This window comes from Gracilinanus agilis, chromosome 1, assembly GCF_016433145.1.
Source record: "Gracilinanus agilis isolate LMUSP501 chromosome 1, AgileGrace, whole genome shotgun sequence".
NCBI classification, from domain to species: Eukaryota; Metazoa; Chordata; class Mammalia; order Didelphimorphia; family Didelphidae; genus Gracilinanus; species Gracilinanus agilis.
In genome coordinates, this window is record NC_058130.1 from 113,413,371 (window position 1) to 113,438,008 (window position 24,638).

Sequence of the window (24,638 nt, forward strand, 5' to 3'; positions counted from 1 at the left end):
TGGAGGGGATGTGGCAAAATTGGGACATTAATGCATTGCTGGTGGAGTTGTGAACTGATCCAACCATTCTGGCTGGTAATTTGGAACTATGCTCAAAGGGCTATAAAAGAATGCCTGCCCTTTGATCCAACCATCATTGTTGGGTTTGTACCCCAAAGAGATCATAAATAAGCAGACTTGTACAAAAATATTTATATCTGAGCTTTTTGTGGTGGCAAAAAACTAGAAAAGGAGGTAATGTCCTTCAATTGGGGAATGGCTGAACAAACTGTGGTATATGCGGGTGATGGAATACTATTGTGCTAAAAGGAATAATAAACTGGAGAAGTTCCAGGTGAACTGGAAAGACCTCCTGGAACTGATGCAGAGTGAAAGGAGCAGAGCCAGAAGAACACTGTACACAGAGACGGATATACTGTGGAAAATCGAATGCAATGGACTTCTGTACCAGCAGTAATGCAATGACCCAGGACAATTCTGAGGGATTTATGGTAAAGAACGGTACCCACATTCAGAGGAAGGACTGCAGGAGAGGAAACATATGAGAAAAACAACTGCTTGAACGCATGGGTTGGGGTGGACATGATTGAGGATGTAGACTCGAAACTACCACACCAATGCAACTACCAACAATTTGGAAATAGGTCTTGATCAAGGACACATGACAAAACCAGTGGAAATGTGCATCGGCCATGGGTGAGGGGATTGCAGGGGGTGAAGGGGAAAGTAGGAGCATGAATCATGTAACCATGTTAAAAATGAAAAATAATTTAAAAAAAGAAAGAAAAATGAAAAAAAATATATTCAACTCTCTGGGAGAATTAGAACTAGACTCTTCTCTTTCCTCTTCCTCTTCCTCTTCTTTTTTTTTTCTAAAGAAAGCCCTTATCTTCCATCTTAAAATTGATGCAAAATAATGGTAAGGACTAAGCAATTACGGGGTTAAGTGATTTGCCAGGGTCACACTGCTAGGAAATGTCTAAAGTCACATTTGAACTCAGATCCTCCCAACTCCAGGGCTAGCTCCCTATCCACAGAGTCACCCAGCTGCCCTGCCAAGTTCTTCTAAACTGGACCCAGGTAATCCTCCTTTGCCACCTCAAAAATCCTCTTAATCCTTCCTGATTTCTTCACATGAGGAGAAAGGGCATTGAGGACTATGTTTTTCTCTTCTTGTAATCTCTACAACCCAGTAGTCATTCTCTGGGTTAGCTTTGACAAAATATTCCAAATTCTGAGAGAGCACAGTGGGGAAAATTGGAGTGGGGAAAATTTAATTTTAATGTTGAAGGATCTATCCATTTTTAAATTTCAGGATGCTTTTCTTTGTAATCTTTTTAATAACAGGAAAAACATATACCTGGTACATTTTATATTAAAATGGAATTTTTAGAAATACTAAATATTAATAGTAAACTACTTTGAATTAAAGAAATCTCAAAAGATCAGGTAATGAAGACAACCACCAATAAGCTAGTTGAATCACTAACTCTATTTACAAAATAACAAATAATAATTTTAAATGAGTTCATTGTGTACTAAAACCTTTTCTGTATCAAAATGGAAAAGTTTATATAATAAACTATAATGACAACTAGGGACTTTAGAAAAAAATAGCACTAAAAGGAGAAAGGGACGGCCTCTTTATTTAATAGAGTATAGCCCTCATCCTTCAGGTTTATTAATGACAATTCATAACATTCTTTTTAATCAATTAATCTTAAGAGTAAAAAACTATATGCTATATGATTCTTGGCATTTCAAAATCAACTATAAAGGCATATTTAAAATACTATATATATATATATATATAAAATTAATGAGTCAGAAGATATGCTAAAACATCATTATAACAATTTCTAAAGACATATCATTACTGCATTACAATGGCATATCAATTAAAAAACTGCAACTGCTATAATTATAGGCTACAATTTCTATAAAGAAATTATAGTATGTATGTTTAAAAGATTAACTTTCTCTTGAAACCAGCCATCTTTATTACATCATTTGCATTATTCTTTGTTTTTCGCACAATATCTTAATCACTGGCATCTATTAAAAATCTGAATCTAAGTAAAATGTATCTAGTAATTCAGTTAAATCACAATATAAAATGTAAAAGTAAAGAAACTCAGCAAGACAAAAGATCAAAAGATTAAATATACCATAGGGCCATCATCTAAGAAGTTGGCAGAGCCAAATAAAGGCCAAACAAACTAAGTGATCTAACACCAGAACTACTCCAGTTCTTAAACATGGACAACAAAGTTTTAAATTCTCAAACTGCTTAAATAAACTTGTTTGCTGTTTAAATACTACATACATTCTTTAGAGAGTAATGAATCCATTCAGCAATTTTTTCAAGTATACATGATTTTAACTATATTTAATTTGTCAAGAAATACAAATGAATTATAGTTTGCATAAAATAATGTTGGGTTTCCAGAATAAAAGAAGAAATTAAGATGGATAATTTAAAATTGTAACATTAAGTTATTATATAATTTACAATTCTTCAGAGAAGATATGAAAAAGTAGAAGTTGTGGTGTTATTATAAGCCTACCACTTATTTGATAAAATAATTATATTGATTTTGACATTTTCTTGTGACATCTCTATTTGATAAGATTTTTATATTTCTATAACTATTAAAATGAATTAATACAGCTATAAGTTCACTCAAGAATACTTACCTGGACAATAGGTGAATACAAATACAGAAAATACATTTGATAATTGACTAGAACACAAAAGTATAGAACGTGTAGTGCTAAATCCTGTGTCCTACATAACCTTTATGAATATGTGACCTTTAAGTTGTTGAAGGTTGCCTCAGAATTTGGCTCAGTTCAATCAAAACATCTGTTCCCCTTGCAGGTATACTGTAAGGACTTTTTTCTCAGTTGGATTCAGAGCACAGCAAGCGAGCCCTTTTCTGTCCAATCATATACACCCCAGCACTTGTAAATCAAGTTCTGGGCTGACAACAGCAGGTCCACATTCCGTCACCCTTTCTCAGCCAGCTAGGCCAACTGACTGCTGTGAGAACTGCTCTTATCATGTCATCAAATCAAAGCATGTTGAGAAGAGGGACTGCAAGAGGCATCTGCAGAATTCCCACAATGTAGTGACTTTGGAACATTGACAGATGCATCTGTCATTTCATACCTTCAACTAACCTGATGTCCGCTGGCCAGACACAGCAAAGCTGTCTAAGAGCAACTCCAACTCTTTCACATTGTTTTCATTCATCTCCGTTAGACAGGCCTGATGCTTCTTAGCCTATTTTAATATTGGAAAGGAAGAAAACATTACAAATTAAAAGTCATTATATTATAAAAGATATATACTAAATGTATCTATAGTCCTGTAAATAAATTCTGAAATAGTGTCAAATCAAATCTCTTTTTAACAAAGCACACAACAATCTTCTGTAATACACAGAATTCATCTGATGATCATGACATGAAATTGGTACCTTCCAAACTCTTTCTATCAGGATTCAAAGACTCGAAATGGCACTTTCTTGACTAATTTCTTAACTTTATCATTTTTGCATTTGATAACTTGTTTTATTTAATTTACTGATATAAAAATAAATAACAGGAGACAGCTAAGTCACTTAGTAGATAGGGTTTGGGGCCTAGAGTCAGGAAGACCTGAGTTCAAATTCAGCCTCAGACACTTCCTAGCAGTGAGATGCTGAGCAAGTACTTAACCTGTGATTTCCTAACAAGAGGATCCAATCCATCCACTAGAGAAGAAAATGGAACTCACTCCAGTATCCTTACCAAGAAAATCCCCTGGATAGCTATGGTCCATAGGATCATAAAAAGTTGGAAATAACTGAAGAATTAAACAAAAAAGGCAAATAAAGTAAATATTGTTTGCTAATAACTGTCACTAACCACAACTAGTTTTAAGTATGAGGTCATCTTGAAAGATAATTCTCACATCTGTATTTTAATAACATTTTATATCTACCTACCCATTTGACATTGTATTCCATCAGAAATCATATAGAAGAAGGGATCTCATCAACTGACTTTTCTTGCCTAAAGTATCTTTACTCTCAGAAAAAACTCCCCAACAACATCTATGTCATTATCACCAGTACTGAAGTTATTGGATGTGGAGCCTCCACAATTGCATTCCCTTGTATCCAATGCAAATATATATTTATTTCTTGCCTCCTTACTTGTAGACATACTTGCACTTGACTTATATTTGATATATATTGCTGCTGAAGCCAAGAGCTGCCAATATTCTCAGTAGCAATGACCACTGGATTACAGAAACTCAAAAATACTTTCACTATCCAAACAACTAGTTGTTTTTTTATATATATAATAACATCAGTAGCCAAAAAAATCTTTTTTTGAATTATTTATGATAGCTAATAAATTTTGCAATCATTACCTCTTTCATGTAGAGTTTGCTATTTATTTAGACTTCTTTATTATACTTAACTATAGTTCCTACTATAGTTAGCATATAAGTCAATCTTATTCTGCAAAGTTTGCTTTTTATGGCTCCTAGTATAGCATCATGCATAAGTGGGAAGATAATTTTATTGTAGCTCTAGATGACGATAAAAATATGCAAATACAATCCAGAACATTACAGAAAAGACAGGACCTCAGGAAACATTTATTTGTCCCCACTCTACTATTCATTTGCTATATGTCTTTAAGAAAATTGACCAACTTTAACTGGCATTCCCATGTCCACATTCATACAAACTGGAATAATAACTCACTTCACACTGGCATTTATGGAGTATGAATTAAATCGGAAGAAATAAAGATTTCATTAACATAAGGGTTCTTGAAGGCAAGGAAACTCCCCATATCAATGCAGGGCACTATCTCTTTAACTTACACTTAGAGAATTGACTATTACACTGAAAATACAGATGACTTACCTAGCATCGCACATCTACTATGTCCGAAGTGGGAAATACACCCGAGTCTTTCTGAATTTGAGACAGGCTTTCTAACCACAATGATGTGCTACTTCTTTAATCACAATGGCCTGTTAAACCAATATGTAATTTATATAGGAATCACTATATTTTATGAAACACTACCAATAAGCAATATAGGACATCATTGTTAAAAATCTTTTAGCTAAAGATTTAAATATCATCTAATGCTTTCTTAAACAAACATTATACAATGATGAACTTTTTTCAATTTTATGGCTAGACAATCTATGACATAAAGTAAGGAGATTCTTAAGTACAAATCAAATGTTGCTGTTTTTTTAATCTCCTTACTAGAGGAAGAATTAGAGAGAAGCCATACAATTACAACAAAGTCAAGGACCCAAAGTAACAACTACCTTCTGTTCACTTTCAAAATTGGACTGCTGATTTAACATAGATACAAAGAGGAGAAAAACATATTTTCCACAAATGTGGAAAAATACATTAATAAAATCTTTATATAACTAGTTATAATCTTCACATACAAAAAGGAAATCTTTTTGGAATACAATCTAGATATGAGTAAGAAATACCTAGACGTCTGACTAGTAAGAAAGTTTGTACAGGACAATTAATTTAAGAATGAAAGAAGAATGGAAACCAAGGTAAACCTATAAATATCCTGTTTAGTTATGCCTTCCTCTTTGGTTTTTCAATGTTGTTTTTCAATGAAGAAGGAATTTTTTTCACAATACTATCTTATATGAGAGCTTTAGAAGAACTATATAAGATGGGCTACTTTTTCACTACTGAATTTTGTAGTTATTCAGATGTTTTTCTGTCATGCCCAGTTCTTTGTGACCCTTTTTGGGGTTATCTTGGCAAAATACTAGAGTGGTTTGTCATTTACTTCTCCACCTCATTTGATATATGAGGAAACTGAGGCAGAGTTAAGTGGCATGCCCAGGATTACACAGCCAGTAAGTGTCTGAGGATAGATTTGAACTTAAGAAGATCAGCCTTCCTGACTCCAGATCTGGTGCTCTATCCACTGTGCCAACTAGCTGCTCCATTAAGCTTTAACATTTTATAAATATATCTTGTGTTGGTACTATTTGATAGTAATATTTTAATTGCATATGTAGTTGCTGATACCTTATTCAGTGTTTTCAAAGCTATGCTCCTTCTTGCAAAGTATATTTTCTCTTTCATAATTATTACTTTTTCACTTTATATATTACCTCATATGTATGTAGTGTTTTCTCTACTAAAATATGACCTTTTAGACATCATAGTCTGTCTATGCCTTTTTTTAAATTCACAGAGATTGGCACATAACAAGTGCTTAATAAATGCTTGTTGAATGGCTAACGAATTTCTATCACAACACCATAAAGAATTAAAATAATTCACAAATCTATGTAGAGTGTCCATAGTTGTTTTGTGTGCTTTTCAAAAATAATTTTTCAAATGATCAGACTTGGGGACAGCTTTACATAATAAATAATCATCGAACAAAAGTTTCTCATATAGCCAATTATAGGGAGTGTTATGAGGAGGATAATTTAGCAAACGAATAGGAAGGTTTCTTGTCCAGGTAAAGGCTGAACTAGATAAATGAAGGAATGAATATTTATTAATCACTAGGTGTCAAGAATTGTAATAAGCTCAGGCTAAAAATACAAAAGCAAAGATAGTCCCTGTTTTCAAAGCATTTGTATTTTAATGGGGGAATCAATACATGAAGTGGACAAGGTAGCCATTGAGGAGTACTTGAGTTGGGAAAATTACAAGGATGGCGAATGGGTCTACTGGGGAGAAGATTGATAAATCCCATCTAAAAACAACAACAAAGTTAATGTTATCGTGGTTTGGTTAATGGTTGCAGAACTAGAGATGGGGAAAGGGCTCTTCCAAATCTACCCTCTGAGATTCTATGAAAAAACAGCTTGTGCTCCAAGTTTGCAAAACGTGTGTTTGTGTGTGTGTGTGTGCGTGTGTGCATGCATGCGCGTGCACGTGTGGGAATGGGGTAGGGGGCATCATTATTATTTTGAACTGAGGAGATTAAATGAAGAATAAGGTGAAAAGGTGAATAGTGTTGGTAGATATATATATATAATGTATGTATATGTACATACATATATATATATATGTATGTAATTTCTCAGGTTAAGCTCAATTTCCTGAATCCTTTCTTTGACCATAGTAATATTCAAATGTGTGAAGGGAAACCCTCCCACCAACCCCCTTTCCAGGATCACATACTCTAGAGAAACTAAGGACCAGGGCTTAATTTAGTTTGTAACAGAAATAAAATATCTTAAAACTAGGTAGATCTTCAAATACTGAGTCAAAATTAAACAGATAGAATAGATTACAAAAGCCCATTGTGTATTGCTTACTACATTTTTTTATTTGAATTGCTTACTAAGATGTTTTACCGATAATTTTTCAATATTTCAAAGATCTGTGGTTTCATCATTATGGATAAAATCTTGTACAACTCTGAATCATTTCAGAGTTTCTGAAGCCAAAAATAAAGCATCACATAATAGCCAATCCTCTGATCACATAATAGCCAATTGCAGGTAACTCTGCAAACTATCAGGATGGTCTTCAAACTAAAGCAGTTTATCATCAGGTCCATGCTTCAAAGCTTAAATTCCACTAAAATATCATTTTTTTAACTCTAACCTTCCATTTTGGAATCAATACTGTTTATTGGTTCCAATTAAGAAGACTGGTAAGGGCTAGGCAATGGGTGTTAAATGACTTGCCCAGAGTCACACAGTTACGAAATATCTGAGGTCCAATTTGAACCCAGGACCTCCAATCTCTGAGACTGGCTCTCAATCCACTGAGCCACTTAGCTGCCCCCTAAAAATGTCTTTTAAGGAGCCAGAGCAATGCAATTCTATGACAGAGAGTCAGTGGACTAGGATTTTAGGAGAAATTTTAGCCACAAAGAGTGGTTAACAGGCAAAGAGGCATTGCTAAAGCAAGAAATTCACTGGGGGCATTTGGAATTTTAGTACTACAAATACCCACTAAGTAAATACTGGAGAAAAAAAATCTGCTGGAATGCTAAAAAGTTCATAGGCAAAGAAGTCTAGTAATTCAGATACAGAGCACATCACTGCCAAAGGTATAAGTTCCACCTTTGTCTAAGAGCTCAAATAAATTCCTAAATTCAAAATAACATTTGACACTCAGGGCATATATATAATTGAGCTTTAAGGAAGAACTAAAACATACCTGTTCTACTAAGCTATGTGCCAGTGTTAGTTCATTAAGTTCACTTATGGACACTGTCTAATTGCATGTGCATGTATGTATACACGTATATTACATGAGCATCATTTGGCTTCATTTCCACAACCCTGGATCATTCTAGTCATTCCAAAAACTTAGAACTACCTAGTGCAGTGATAGGCAAATTTTTTAAAGAGGGGGACAAATGCTCATCTGTCAGTCTATTTCTAAGGCAACTCTTTCGAGGTTTCATTGTATTGTATCCTACTCAATGTATTCATCAGATTAGGAATAATTTCCCGTGGCCAGATAGAACATTTCAGGAGGCTGCATCTAGCCTGTGGGCCGTAGTTTGCCCATTACTGACTTAGGCGTGGAATTTGAGCTCAGACGTGGACCTTGGGTAGGGACCCAGTGCAGATGGGTGTGCATGACTGTGGAAGCAGCTCCCTGAGACTGTTAAAGGAGCTTCGGGCAGAAGAGCAAGCAAGGGGACCAGCAGGTGGCTTGACCCTGAAAACAACTAGAACTGAGACCTCAGGAGCCTAAAGAGCACAGATAGACCCTGGGCGTGAAGATAAAGCTGAGAGAGCACATGGTGCTGTGACTCAGAACAAAGCTGCTCCATAGCTCGATAGGATGGGCAGAGAGCCTGTCTGTCTCACCCAGACTTCTGATTGAGAAAGAAATAATTATAATGGCAAGCCAGTCACAAGAACTTCAAAGGAGAAAGATCAAGAAGAAATCTTTAACACTCAAGAACTTTTACACAGAAAAAATCCAGACAACAGAGCAAACGGTAGAGGAGAACAAACAAGTAATCACATCCAAACCCTCCTAAAAAATTCGAAATTGGTCATAAGCTCTTAAAGAGTTCAAATCTGACATCATGAGAAAGATGGAAGAGATTTGGCGAGAGAAGTGGGGAATAGCTCAAAAGGAAATTAACAAGTTAAAAGAAAGAAACTCCCAATTGGAGAAAGATGCTCAAAAATCAAATTAAATGATAAGCAAATTGGAGACCAAAATTAAACAGCTGGAAAACAGGATAGACCAAACCAAAAAGGGAAATCATTAGATTATAGCAGAAAACCAGTCTCTAAAGACCTCAATTGAGCAACTAGAAGCCAATGATCTCTCAAGACAGCAAGAACAAATAAAGCAAAGTCAAAAGACTGATAAAATAGAAGGAAAAATTAAATATCTCACTGAGAAATTGACAGATCAAGAAAACAGGTCTAGAAGAGACAATTTGAGAATCATTGTCTACCTGAAAAAGCAGAAATTAATAGAAATTTGGACTCCATACTACAAGAAATTATCCAAAAAAAACAGCCCTGAAGTTCTACAACAAGAGGGCAATATAGACATTGAAAGGATCCATAGATCACCCTCTGCACTAAACCTGAACTAACACTACTAACTAAAACTACACTAAACCCTAAAAAAGGCAACCCCAGGAATATAATAGCCAAATTCAAGAGCTTCCAAGTAAAAGAAAAAAAATTTTACAAGAAGCCAGAAAGAGACAATTCAGATATCAAGGAGCACCAATCAAGATCACATAAGATCTGGCAGCCTCCACACTAAAAGACCACAAGGCATGGAATATGATATTCAGAAAGGCAAGAGAACTGGGTCTACAACCAAGGATCACCTTCTCATCAAAACTGACTATATACTTCCAGCAGAAAGTATAGGCATTCAACAAGATAGAAGATTTCCAAGTATTTGCACAAAAAAGACCAGGACTAAATGGAAAGTTTGATATCCAAACACAAAGGCCAAGAGAAAGATGAAAAGGTAAATAAGAAACAGAGGGGAAAGAAATAAAACTCTTATTTTTAAATTTGCCCCTTTTAAGGGCTTCAATAAGATCAAATTATTTGTATTCCTATATGGAGAAATGTTACGTGTAATTTTCAAAAACTGTATTCACTACTATAGTAACTAGAAGAATTACTCATAGGGAGAAGTTGGAGTACTAAATGGTCTAATATGATATAAGTGGGAGAGAGGGCAATAGGGGGGTGAATAGTAGATGGCACCAAGAGAAACTTGAATGAATAAGAAAAATAGGATAGTCTAAAACAGACAAAGAGAGCATGTGAAGGGGAGGAGATGAATACTATTATAAAAAGGAGAGGAAGAGAGCATTAAGAGGTAATATTTAAACCTTACTCTCAGTGGAATTAACTCTGAGAGGGAAGAGTAGTTATATCCATTGGGATATAGCATTCTATTTAACACTACTGAGAAAGTCAAAAGGGATTAACCAAGGGGAGCAGGGGAGTGGGGAGGTAAAAAAAGGGAAGGGAGGAGAGGGGGGAAGGAACTCATTAGGCTTTTAAAAATAAAAAGATGGGAATAATAAGGGAGGGGGTAGAAAGGGAAGTAAGTCAAGAGAGGGGACAAGGGGGCCTAGTTTAAAACAAACCACTGATTTAAAAGGAAATTGCATAAGAAGGGATAGAACTAGGAGAGGATACCAAAATTTTGGGGAATACACAACTAATAATTATAACTCTGAATGTGAATGGGATGAACTCGCCCATAAGACAGAAGCAAATAGAGTGGATTAGAAAGCAAAATCCTACCATACGTTCTCTACAAGAAGCAGATATGAGGCGGATGGACATACACAGGTATAAGGTCAAGAACTGGAGCAAAATATTTTGGGCTTCAACTGAGAAAAAGAAGGCAGGAGTGGAGATCATGATTTCCAACAAACCCAAAGTCAAAACAGATCTGATTAAAAGAGACAGGGAAATAAATTACATCTTGAAAACAGGCAGTATAGACAATGAGGAAATAACAGTACTCAACATGTATGCACCAAATGGTATAGTATCCAAATACCTAAAGGTGAAACTGGCAGAGCTCAATAAGGAAATAGATAGTAAAACCATACTAGTGGAAGACCTACATATTCCTCTTTCAGATCTAGAAAAATCAAACCAAAAAATAAATGAGAAAGAAATAAGAGAGGTGAATGAAATCCTAGAAAATTAGATTTAATAGATATGTGAAGAAAAATAAATGCGGACAAAAAGGAATACACCTTCTTTTCAGCTGCACATGATGCATTCACAAATATTGTCCACGTAATAGGGCATAGAAACATTGTAAACAAATGCAAAAGATCAGAAATAATAAATGTAACCTTCTCAGATCATAATGCAATAAAATTAATAATTAGTAAGGACACATGGACAGGCAAATCACAAACTAATTGGAAATTAAATAATATGATACTCCAAAACCAGTTAGTTAAAGAAGGAATCATAGAAACAATAATTTCATTAAAGAGAATAACAAAGATGAGACATCCTACCAAACTCTGTTGGATGCAGCTAAGGGAGAACTCAGGGGGAAATTTATATCCTTGAGTGCATGTATTAAAAAATTAGAGAGGGCAAAGATCAATGAACTGAGCATGAAAATTAAAAAACTAGAAAGGAAACAAATTAAAAACCCCCAGCTAAAGAAAAAATTAGAGATTATAAAAAATAAAGGAGAAATCAATAAAATTGAAAGTAAAAGAACTATTGAATTAATAAATAAGACAAGAAGCTCATGCTTTGAAAAAACAAAAAATTGACAAAGTACTGGTCAATCTAATTTAAAAAAGGAAAGAAGAAAACCAAATCATCAGGATCAAAAATCAAAAGGGAGACCTCACCACTAATGAAGAGGAAATCAAGGAAATCATTAAAAACTACTTTGCCCAATTATATGGAAATAAATATAGCAATCTAGGAGATATGGATGAATATTTACAAAAATATAAATTGCCTAGACTAACAGTAGAAGAAATAGAATACTTAAATAATCCTATATCAGAAAAAGAAATTGAACAAACCATCAAAGAACTCCCTAAGAAAAAATCCCCAGTACCATATGGATTCACAAGTGAATTCTATCAAACCTTCAAAGAACAACTAACTCCAACACTATGCAAACTATTTGACATAATAAGCAAAGGAGTTCTTCCAAACTCCTTTTATGATACAAATATGGTACTGATCCCAAAGCCAGGCAGATGGAAAAAAAAGAAAGAAAATTATAGATCAATCTTCTTAATGAACATAGATGCAAAAATCTTAAATAGAATAGCAAAAAAATAAACTAGCAGAAAGACTCCAGCAAGTGATCACGAGGGTTATTCATTATAATCAGATGGGATTTATACCAGCTGGGATTTATACCAGGCATGCAAGGATGGTTCAACATAAGGAAAACCATTCACATAATTGGCCATATAAATAAGCAAACCAACAAAAAACCACATGATTATCTCAATAGATGCTGAAAAAGCCTTTGACAAAATACAACATCCATTCTTTTGAAAATACTAGAAAGTATAGAATAAAGGACCTTTCCTAAAAATAATAGACAGTATCTATCTAAAACCATCAACAAGCATCATATGCAATGGGGATAAATTAGAAGCCTTCCCAATAAGATCAAGCATGAAACAAGGATACCCATTATCACCTCTATTATTTAACATTGTACTGGAAACACTAGCAGTAGCAATTAGAGAAACAAAAGAAACTGAAGGTATTAAAATAGGCAACAAGGAGACAAAGCTATCACTCTTTGCAGATGATATGATGGTCTACTTTAAAAAGTCCTAGAGAATCAACTAAGAAGCTTGTAGAAATAATCAACAACTTTAGCAAAGCTGTAGGATACAAAATAAATGCACATAAATCATCAGCTTTTCTATATATTTCCAACACATCCCAGCAGCAAGAGGTGGAAAGAGAAACACCATTTAAAATCAACCTAGACAATATAAAATACTTAGGAATCTATCTACCAAAACAAACACAGGAATTATACGAAAACAACTACAAAACACTTTCCAAAAAATTAAAACTATATCTAAACAATTGGAAAAACTTTGAGTGCTCATGGGTAGGATGAGCTAACATAATAAAAATGACCATCCTACCCAAATTAATTTACCTATTTAGTGCCATACCTATCAAACTACCAAAAAACTTTTTTACTGAATTAGAAAAACTATAACAAAGTTCGTTTAGAAGAACAAAATATCAAGAATATCAAGGGAAATAATAAAAAAAAAGCATGAAGGAAGGTGGCCTAGCAGTACCAGATAATAAGCTAAACTATAAAGCAGCAATCATCAAAATGATATGGTACTGAATAAGAGACAGAAGGGAGGATTAGTGGAATAGACTTGGGGTAAGTGACGTCAGCAAGACAGTGTACGATAAACCTAAAGAGCCCAACTTTTGGGACATGAATCCACTATTTGACAAAAACTGCTGGGAAATTGGAAAACAATATGGGAGAGATTAGGTTTAGATCAACATCTCACAGCCTACACCAACATAAATTCCGAATGGGTGAAAGACTTGAATATAAAGAGGGAAACTATAAATAAGTTAAGTGAACATAGAATAGTTTACTTGTCAGATCTATGGGAAAGGAAAGATTTTAAAACCAAGTAAGGGTTAGAGAAAATTATAAAATGTAAAATAAATTATTTTGATTATATCAAACTAAAAAACTTTTGTATAAACAAAAACAATGTACCCAAAATCAGAAGGGAAACAACAAATTGAGAAAAATCTTTATAACAAAAAACTCTGACAGGGGTTTAATTACTCAAATATACAAGGAGTTAAACCAATTGTATAAAAAATCAAGCCATTCCCCAATTGATAAATGGGCAAGAGACATGAATAAGCAATTTTCAGGTAAAGAAATCAAAAGTATCAATAAGCACATGAGAAAGTGTTCTAAATCTCTAATAATTAGAGAAATGCAAATCAAAACAACTCTGAGGTATCACCTCACACCTAGCAGACTGGCAAAAATGATAGAAGGGGAGAGTAATGAATGCTGGAGGGGATGTGGCAATATTGGGACATTAATGCATTGCTCATGGATTTGTGAACTGATCCAACCATTCTGGATGGCAATTTGGAACTATGCCCAAAGAGTGCTAAAAGACTGCCTGCCCTTTGATCCAGCCATACCATTGCTGGGTTTGTATCCCAAAGAGATCATAGATAAACAGACTTCTACAAAAATATTCATAGCCACACTTTTTGTGGTGGCAAAAACTGGAAAACGAGGGTATGTCCTTCAATTGGGGAATGGCTGAACAAATTGTGGTATATGCTGGTGATGGAATACTATTTGTACTCAAAGGAATAATAAACTGGAGGAATTCCATGTGAACTGGAAAGACCTACAGGAATTGATACAGAGTGAAAGGAGCAGAGCCAGAAGAACATTGTATACAGAGACTGATACACTGTGGTAAAATCAAATGTAATAGACTTCTGTACTAGCAGCAATGCAATGACCCAGGACAATTCTGAGGGATTTTTGGAAAAGAACACTACCCACATTCAGAGGAAGAACTGCAGGAGAGGAAACACAGAAGAAAAACAACCATTTGAACACATGGGTTGATGCGGACATGGTGGGGGATGTAGACTCAAAAGGACCACACCAAGGCAACTATCAATTATATGTAAATAAGTCTTGATTGATGACACATCTTAAAACCAGTGGAAATCTGCGTTGGATATGGGGAAGGTGGAGGGGGTGAAGGGGAAAATAAAAACATGAATCATATAACCATGGAAAGTTTTTCTTAAAAAAATAAAATATTTAAATCTTAAAAATAAAATAAAATAAAACTATTGGAAAGCATTATATACAATAGGGATAAGATAGAACCCTTCCCAATAAGAGTAGGAGTGAAGCATGAATGTCCATTATTACCACTACTATCTAATATTGTACTAGAAATTCTAGCTAGAGTAATAATTTTAAAAATTGAAAGAATTACAATAAGCAATAAGGAAACAAAGTTATCACTTTTTGTGGATGATACAATAGTATATGTAGAAAACTAAGAATCAACCAAAAAACAAACTGAAAGAATTAGTCACTTTAGCAAAGTTGTAGAATATAAAATAAACCCATATAAATCATCAGGATTTCTAATGAATACCAACAAAATCCAACAGCACATGATAGAGAGACAACATAAAATACCTGAGAGTCTACCTACCAAAACAAACCAAACAACTACATGAACATAATTATGAAACACTTTTCACACAAATAAAGTCAGACCTAAACTATCAGAAAAACATTAATTGCTCATGGGTAGGCAAAGTTAACATAATAAAAGTTATACTTCTATCTAAATTAATTTTATTATTTAGTGCTACACCAATCAAATGACCCCAAAATTATTTCAGATATTAGAACTAGAAAGAATAACAATTCATCTGGAAAAAAACAAAAAGTCAAGAATATCAAGAGAATTAATGAACAAAAATTTGAAGGAAAGAAACTCAGACATACCAGATCTCAAAATGTATTATAAAGCAGTAATTACCAAAACAATCTGGCACTGGCTAAGAAATATAATAGTGGATCAATGGAATAGCTTACATAATCAACATAGGGTAGTAAATATCCATAGTAATCTAGTATTTACTAAACCCAAAGATTCAAGCTTTGGAGAGAAGAACTCACTATTTGACAAAAACTGAAAAGAAAACAGTATGGAAGAAACTAGACATACCCCAACATCTCACACTATATACCAAAATAAAGTCAAAATAGATTCATGAACTATTAATGGGGGATACCATAAACAATTTAGGGGAACACAGAATAGTTTAACTGTAAGATAAGAGAAGAATTATGACCAAACAAGACAGAGAACACTGCAAGAATTGAAATGGATAATTTTGATTACAGTAAATTTTTAAAAAGGATTTGTACAAACAAAACCAATGCAATCAAGATTAAAAGGGAAACGAAAAAACAGGAGAAAAAATTTCATACCAAAATTCTCTCATTTCTTAAACATATAGAAAACTGACTCAAGTTTATAAGAATATAAAGCATTCTCCATCTGATAAGTGGTCAAAGGATATAAACAGGCAGTTTTCAGATGAATAAATTAAAACTATGTATAGTCATATGAGGAAATGCTCAAAATCACTACTGATTAGATATAATGCAATTAAAACAACTCTGAGATACTATCAATATGACAGAAAAAGTAAAATGATAGGATATAAGAAAATTGGGGAACTAATAGTCTGTTGGAACTACGAAATAATACAACCATTCCAGAGAACATACACAAAGGACCATAAGACTATGCATACTCTTTGAACCAGCAATACCACTACTAGGTCTGCATCCCAAAGAGATCAAAGATAGGAGGGAAGGACCTACTTATACAAAAATATTTATAGCACCTCTGTACATTGTGGCAAAGAATTAGAATAACTATCAATTGTGGATGGACTGACCAAATTGTGGTATGTTATTAAAATGGATTACTAAGACATAAGAAAGGACAAGCAAGATGATTTCAGAAAAAACTGGAAAAGTTTATATGAACTGATAGAAAGTGAAATGAGAAGAAACAGGAAAACACTATACAATAACAGAAAAAGTGATCAACTGTGAAGGACTAAAGTATTATCAACAATTCAAGGTTCTAAGATAACCCCAAAGGGCTCATAAGGAAAAATGCTACCCACAGTCAAAGAAAGAAAAGTTAGAGTCTGATTGCAGATGAAAGCATTCCATTTTTTTACTTTCTTTCCTTCTTGAGTTTTATCTTCTTTGTGTAATATGTGTCTTTTCTGAAAGCATTAAGAATATGAAAATAAGTATTCCATGACAACATTGATATAACCTATATCAGATTATTTACTGCCTTAGAGAAGGGAGAGGGGAGGGAGAGGGAGAATCTGAATCACAAAACGTCAGATAACAATTTTTAAAATTGTTTTATGGGTAATGGGGGAAAAAGCTTTTTAAAGACAGGAAAACTTTTGAGGTAAAAGGTGCCAGTATCAAAAACTTGTAGAAATCAGGACCATCTTTAAAAGGTTGGGATTATTTAAGGCCTAGAACAACTCCTCTAGTGTCAGAATTAAGTCAAAGGTAACTAAGTTGGAACAGAAAAAAAATTATCTATTTCAAAGTTCTTCCCAACCAAGAAGATACAGTAAAAATTATCTCTCAAAATTTTCTTATAGCTTCATATTCATCTTATACTTTCAGAGTTATTATAGTGTACTGAAAATAATACTAGATGCAGATTGTGTAGATTTTTACTTTTGTATTGCTCTAACACTTATTCATTATATAACAAAAAGAAATTAACTTCTGGGTGCATTTGTTTTTTGTGTATTAAAAAAAGGGAGACAATGAGATTTAATTGCTTATCTACATAACAGTTATTTTGAAGAAATTACTTTGTAAACCTTTAAACACTACATAAATGTGAATTTATTAAGGCCTGATCTCTTCATATTGACCAAGTCTCAACCTGTTTTCCTCACTGCTCCTATTTGAATTCCTTTTTTAAATTTTGCCTTAACCTATAAAGGTAGGGGGAAAAACAATTTGTGGTTGTTGAGTCATTTCAGTTATGTCCATTCTCCATAACCCCATTTGGGGGTTTTCTTGGTTTCAGATAGTGCAGTGGTTTGTCATTTCCTTCAGCTCATTTTACAGAGGAGAAACTAAGGTAAACAGAGTTTAGTGACTTGCTCCTGCATCACACAGGTAAGTCAATATCTTAGGTCACATTTGAACTCATGAAGATGAGTCTTCCTGATTCAAAACCCAAAGCTCTATCTACTGCACAACACTACTAGATCAGAAAAAAAAAACATTATAAATATTTTAAAGTTCCTTTTTCCCAATATATTCACAAAATTTACTACTACTACTACTACTACTACTACTATTACTACTACTACTACTACTACTACACACACACACACACACACACACACACACACACACACACACACACANACTACTACTAACACACACACACACACACACACACACACACACACACACACACACACACACTTACACTTCAAGGAATCCTTTCTACCATATTAGAAAAATAACTTAGGTTAAAAACTTGTTAGATTAAAAACAATATTTAAAATATCCCTTTGTCCATTAGTTTTCAAAGTCACATCCTTCTGAAACGCATCCTTCTAAACCCAATAATTAGATTACCTAAAGCTAAAATATTACCAAGAAATCTAATTTTTAAAGCCACCCAATAAACTAATCAGTTAGCTTTCTGTAGTGCCTACAAAGTAAAAACTGGATAGACTCAACCATTTTCAATAATAAATTCTTTAGAGAGCAAATACTCCTCAACAAATTCTCATGGGGACTAGAATTCCCTTTTCAATATACAGGTTATCCTGAAGCTGTAACTGTATATTACTGAGTAGCAGGAAAAACAAATCTCTGGAAATGATGAGTTGAAAAAGAATATTTCATCGAAGAAAGCACAAAGCAAGTGCTAATAATACTAATTTGAAAAAGATAGCTCCCCTGCTTCAAAAGAAGCTAACAGAAAAATTCTCAGCAATTTCTGAAAAGATCCAACTGGATCAGCTGACTCTCTAGTGGCATCTAATACATATGATCTTCCAAGAAGGTTCAACTAAAAATTCAATTTTATATTGAGGTTTATTAAATCATTATTAAATTCATACATTTCAAATTAATAGCTTAAAGTTTTAATGATAAATTCAACAAGTGAAATTAAATATTGTACATGGAAAAGCAAAACTCTTAACTTAGCAACAGTAAAGCTCTGATCTTAGGTCACATAATATAATACTCTTTCTTCTATACTAAAGATAGTATGGAGTATCTTCAAATACCGCAGTCCTATTAAGTAGCATTTTTAAACTCATGTATCTAGTAGAAAAAATATAATAATGATAATACAATAAATGCATTAAGCTCTGAATTGTTCATGCTCATTAAAATGCCCATTAATGATCTAAAAGACTCAGTTTGAACCCAAATTTTACAATGTACTTTTATATTAATTTCCCATTGAGAGAAGGGAGGCAGAGGGGAAATATGCATTAAGTGCCTGCTATGCGCCAGGCAGTATGCTAACTGCTTTACAAATACTATCTCATTTGATCTGTACGACCACTCTGAGATGCAGATGTTATTAACATCCACACGTTATAGTTAAGATAACTGAGGCAAACAGAGATTAAATGACTTCATCAGGTTCATTTAATCAATGTCAAAAGTCAGATTAGAAGTCAAGTCTTCTTGAGTCCAAGTCCAGCACACCAAACACTGATACAAAGGAAAAAGGTCAAAAGGGCCACTGAACATTTGGAAAGAAGAATTTAAGTTAAAGGAGGAGTCCAAAAAACCTACACAGCACTACCATTCCCTTTACTCCAAAGAATAGTGGCACAGATTCTCTCTTCTCCCTTTCTCTTCATCTGAAAACCTTCTGATATAATTCCCTATATTTTCCTTCTTTCTCTCTGTTTCTGATAACGAAGTGGCCCTTCTCTTTGCCAAAGTCAATCCCCTTCCCTACAGGTATACTGGATATTATGCACTCCAATCTCCTCCAAAATATTACAACCTCAATATTCTCCACTAAAATTTTCAACTTCTATCTTCTGTATACCCCCCTCTTGCCTTGAAATGAGCCTGCGTTTTCTATCCTTAAAAACATTTACTAGCATCCGTTCAAAGCTACTGTCCTCTAACTTTCTCCCCCTTTTCAAGCAAACTCCTATAAAGATCTGTTTATAATTCCTATACCCACTTCTCTTTCCAATTCTTAACCCTTTGTAGTCTGGCTTCTAAATTCATCATTCAATCAAAACTGTTCATTAGGGGGCAGCTGGGTAGCTCAGTGGATTGGGAGCCAGACCTAGAGATGGGAGGTCCTAGGTTCAAATATGGCCTCAGACACTTCCCAGCTGTATGACCCTGGGCAAGTCACTTGACCCCCATTGCCCACCCTTATCACTCTTCCACCAAGGAGCCAATAAACAGAAGTTAAGGTTTTAAAAAGAAAAGAAAAAAAAAACTGTTCATTACAGGGGCAGCTGGGTAGCTCAGTGGATTGAGAGCCAGACCTAGAGATGGGAGGTCCTGGGATCAAATCTGGATTCAGACACTTCCCAGCTGTATGACCCTGGGCAAGTCACTTGAACCCCATGGCCTAACCTTACCACTCTTTTGCCTTGGAACCAATATGCAGTATTGATTCCAGGACAGAAGGTAAGGGTTTTAAAAAAATGTTCATTACAAAGTTACTAATTATCTCTGTTGCCAAATCAGATCTCAACTGCCTTTCTCATTCCTTATCCTTCTCAATTCATCTGATACTTGTTGACCACTCTCTTCTCTTGGGCATCCTTTTCTCTCTAGGGTTTCAACATATTCCACTCTTCTGATTTTCCTCCTGCCAACTCCTCTTGTTTCCTTTGCTAGCTCATCATCCATATCAAAGTCCTCAATTGTGAGTGTTCCCAAAGATTTTGTCTTCCTAAGTCCTCTCCCTGTGTCCATGTGTGTATCTCTTTACCTAATCTTTCCCCCCAACCTTTCTTCTCCTCTCCCTTTCCCCTGCTCCACCTGCTTCCCTCCATTTCTCTACCTTCACTCTTAATGACCTCTTAAATCCTTATAGGTTTAATTATTATCTTTGCTAATCAATCCCTAATCTGTCCCTTGAACTATAGCACTGCATTAATAACTGCCTACCGTATGTTTAAAATTATATTTTCCAAAGATATCTCAAATTCAACAAGCCAATAGGTCAGTTGCCAGTCTAAGTCAATCAATTAGCATTTACACATCCACACAAATCCAACCTCCTCTCAAACTTCTCTCTTTCTTTCAAAGCCCCTATCATTCTTCCAGTTTCCCAGGTTTGTAACTTTGGCATTACTCTCAAATCCTCACTATAAATATCCAATTAATTACTAAATCTTATCATTTTAAACACCTGAGTTTACTCCCTAATCACCTTTCCCCTAAATTATTATAAAAACCATCTAACTGGCCTTGACGTCAAGTCTCTCTCCACTCTAGTCCATCATCATGCAGATGTCTAAGTGATATTCCTTAAGTGCAGGTCTACGTAGTTCCCCTACTAAATAAACTCCAGGGACTTTGTTTAGCTTTTTAAAAAGTTCTTCACATAGCCCCAACCTACTTTCCAACACTATACATTGTAGTCCCTCCTATTCACTGTCTAAACTGGTAAATTCATTAGCTAAACTGGCCTTCCTGCTGTTTCAGATGACACTCCATTTCCCATCTCCATGACTTTGCACTGACCATCCCCCATCTCTGGAGCACAATCTCTACTTACTTCTATCTCAGAGAACTTCTCTTGCCTTAAAACAGAGCCCACCTCCTACACAAAGTGTTTCCTGATACTCTTAAGTACAAGACCTCCCTAATTATTTAAATTCATTTCTATTCTGTGTATATACTTATTTATATATGACATATATAAATAATATGTTAATACATAATACCATTATATAAGTATAATTACTTATTCTGTATATACTTTTAAGTATTTATCTTTTCTGTTATACTATAAGTGCCTTGGGAGTATGCATTGTTTCATTATTTGTATTTATAACTCCAGCACTTAGCACAGTGCCTGCAGTGCTTAACAAAATGCCCTTTTGATAACATGGAAAGTATGTAGTGAAAGGCAACTAAAGATGGTAGAGGAACTTGAAATTATACCATATTAATAACGAGTTGATGAAACTGGGAGTGTTGAGTATAGACAAAAGATTTTGATGAGGAAGAAGAAAACATGATAGCTATCTTTAAGCATCTGAAATACTAATGTCACACTGAAAATGGATTAAAATTATTCTGTTTATCTTCTGAGGGGAAAACTAGGAGTAATAGATTAAAATTTGTGTACTTGAATTAGGTATCAAATATGGGAAAATGTCCTAATAAATAAAGCAATCCAATACCTCCAGAGATATCTTGGGAGGCAATGGGTTCTCCCTCCCTACAACTTTTAGCCAAAGGAAAGATGGTCTTTGTCAAGAATATTCTAGAGGTTATTTTTATCCAAGTCAAAGTTGAGTTGTATAGCTTCTGAGGGTTCTTCCAATTTTCAGATTCTTTGATTCTAAATTTAGAGAAAACAAATCCAAACTATTTTCCCCCACTCAAATGCTATTAATCTAGAAATTGGAATGAAGGAAAGTATAGTACATTCTGTCTAAAGCTCTATGATCAAATTTCGAATTCAAACAAACTACCAGAAAATCTCTCAACCACCAGGTACACCAGATACACCCAATCAACAGCCATTATGCAAACAAAAAGTTAGCTAGGCACTGGGAGTAATTCAAATAGAACTAAGAAAGCTATATTTCATCCATGCATGACTTGCTACAGAGACATTATCTTCATACTTACAAAAATGTAAAGACAAAATACAGTAAACATGCTTAAGACATCTTAAACTCTTTGGTAAGGAAAAAGTTGCTAACAATGAAAGCAGATGATATGACATAAAGTGAAACAAGGAAAATCATGAGGCAGGGGAAAGAACATTGAATTTGAGGTCAAAGGACACAAGTTCAAATCTCAGTTTTACCACTTCTTACATCTATGGCCCAGGGGCAGTTATTTAACCTCTCTGGGCCTCAGTTTCAAATGAGGAGTTGGACAAGAATATTCTGTCCAATGCTAAATCTGTGATCTATGATCTATTATTAGCTATACTCTTTTTTTTCTGTGAAAAAAGTAAGCAAACTGGTTGGGAACAGCAGATCTGGCATGAGCAACCAAATTGAGGAGTTGCAATAACACATCAAGGTCAAGATGCCTCAATGTTAAGTAAAAAGAATGTTCATTAATCATCTAGTCCAACCTCCTTGATTTTTACTAATTAAGATTAGATCCAAGTAGATAAAATGTCTTAAAGAAAGTCACAATAGTATGATAGTAGTAGAGAATGCATTTCTCCTAAATCTTTGCCAGTTCTCTTCCTACTACCCCACATCTCTGAAGTCTTTCAGGACGTCAGAGGAGTTAGGATTTATGTATTTAAAGGAAAGTAAACTTACCCTACATTTTTTCCCTAAAGAATCCCATTTCTTAAAAAATATTCTACTAAATTGGACTAGTTCCTCCCTTCCCAAACACAAAAGAAATCCAAATTAGTAAGATTTACAATATCATTAGTTAATGTGACTTGTTAGCATATCCACAACACTATTTTGAAACTTTTATCCCAGAATGTCAGTAAAGTTATTTTCATAAAACTCTTTAGCTTATGGCATAAAAAACCCATACTTCATATAACTTATGACCCAATAAAATAAGTACCATAGGGTATTTTTTTATCCTTACCAGTGTTAGTTCTTCCTGTAATTCACTGAAACTTTTTTCATTACTCTGCAGTCTCTTTGAGAGGTCCATAATTACTTTCTTCTGTTCCTCGATCTCTTCATTTAGTTTCTTGTTTTTAGAGAAACACTCTCTTTCTAATCTGAAAAAGTAAAGTGTCAAAGTAGGTTTTTCAAATATACTTTTGTCAATGGCTATTATACAACTTTAACAGAACTGACAGGTGTACTATATATCATGTTTTCATGCCATAAGGCATTTAAGGTTACCATTCTTTTTTTTAATAAAAAGGATTCTATACACTGAAATGAAAGATTTTAAAGAAATGGCACCACCCCTTATGTTATTATATGTTTGTACTCTGCCTTAGGTTATAAATAAAAGAGATTTGGTGGCACTGGTTAGGCCTCCAAATTATTTTTGATGGACATACTCACCACATTAACTTTGAAGCTTTTGTAAGGCTGACAAATTGTCTTACTTGGCCACTTTCAAATAAAGTAAATAAGAGAATTGTAAAATTCACATATAAATATTTTCCATTCATATTAATTGGAAAAGTAAAATGGCATAGATAAGCAAAATAAATTATAGTAATCAGCTTTGGATGCCCTGTATGATTTTGAATCCAATAGATCTACTGTCCTACTTATACTTTGCTTAAGCTGATATTATAGTCTACATATTTTATTTAAGTGTACACATGGTAAAAGGCAGGTAAAAAGTATACAATTTGGAAGAGGAAATCCATTTCTGAATTTAAAATTTTATGAAGATCATTCACAAAATGTATAATATACACATGTGTGAAATCTAGATTAAGCAATTGCAAATAAACATAACACAAGTTTTATAGCAGATTCCTGGTTTGTGGGGATCATATTTTAATAGTGTTATAATAAGACATATATACTATATTAATTAAAAAGTTACTTCCTAAATATCTTATTTTATTTACCTCATTTATTACCTTATTATCATTTACGTAAATAATATTATTTATTTACCACAAGCAAAGCTTGTGATAAACATTTATAAAAATATTTCCATGAAGATATTTGCAACTTATGGGCCAAAATATGTTAGAAAGGATAAGAAAGCACAGAAATTCTATTTAAAAAGTCAATCTAGGGCAGCTGGGTAGCTCAGTGGAGTGAGAGTCAGGCCTAGAGACAGGAGGTCCTAGGTTCAAACCCGGCCTCAGCCACTTCCCAGCTG

The 24,638-nt window shown here is 34.1% G+C and overlaps 1 protein-coding gene across 1 annotated transcript in view; it reads right to left on the reverse strand.

Annotated features, from left to right (window-relative positions):
* The window catches only part of CCDC171 (coiled-coil domain containing 171), a 508,587-nt gene that overhangs the window by 312,049 nt on the left and 171,900 nt on the right, over positions 1 to 24,638 (reverse strand). Inside the window, exons 9-10 of the mRNA XM_044685358.1 lie at positions 23,424 to 23,562; positions 3,184 to 3,286 (exon numbers count right to left, since the gene is read on the reverse strand). Of these exons, the coding sequence (XP_044541293.1) occupies positions 3,184 to 3,286; positions 23,424 to 23,562 (242 nt within the window). The remainder of the gene's footprint in view (positions 1 to 3,183; positions 3,287 to 23,423; positions 23,563 to 24,638) is intronic.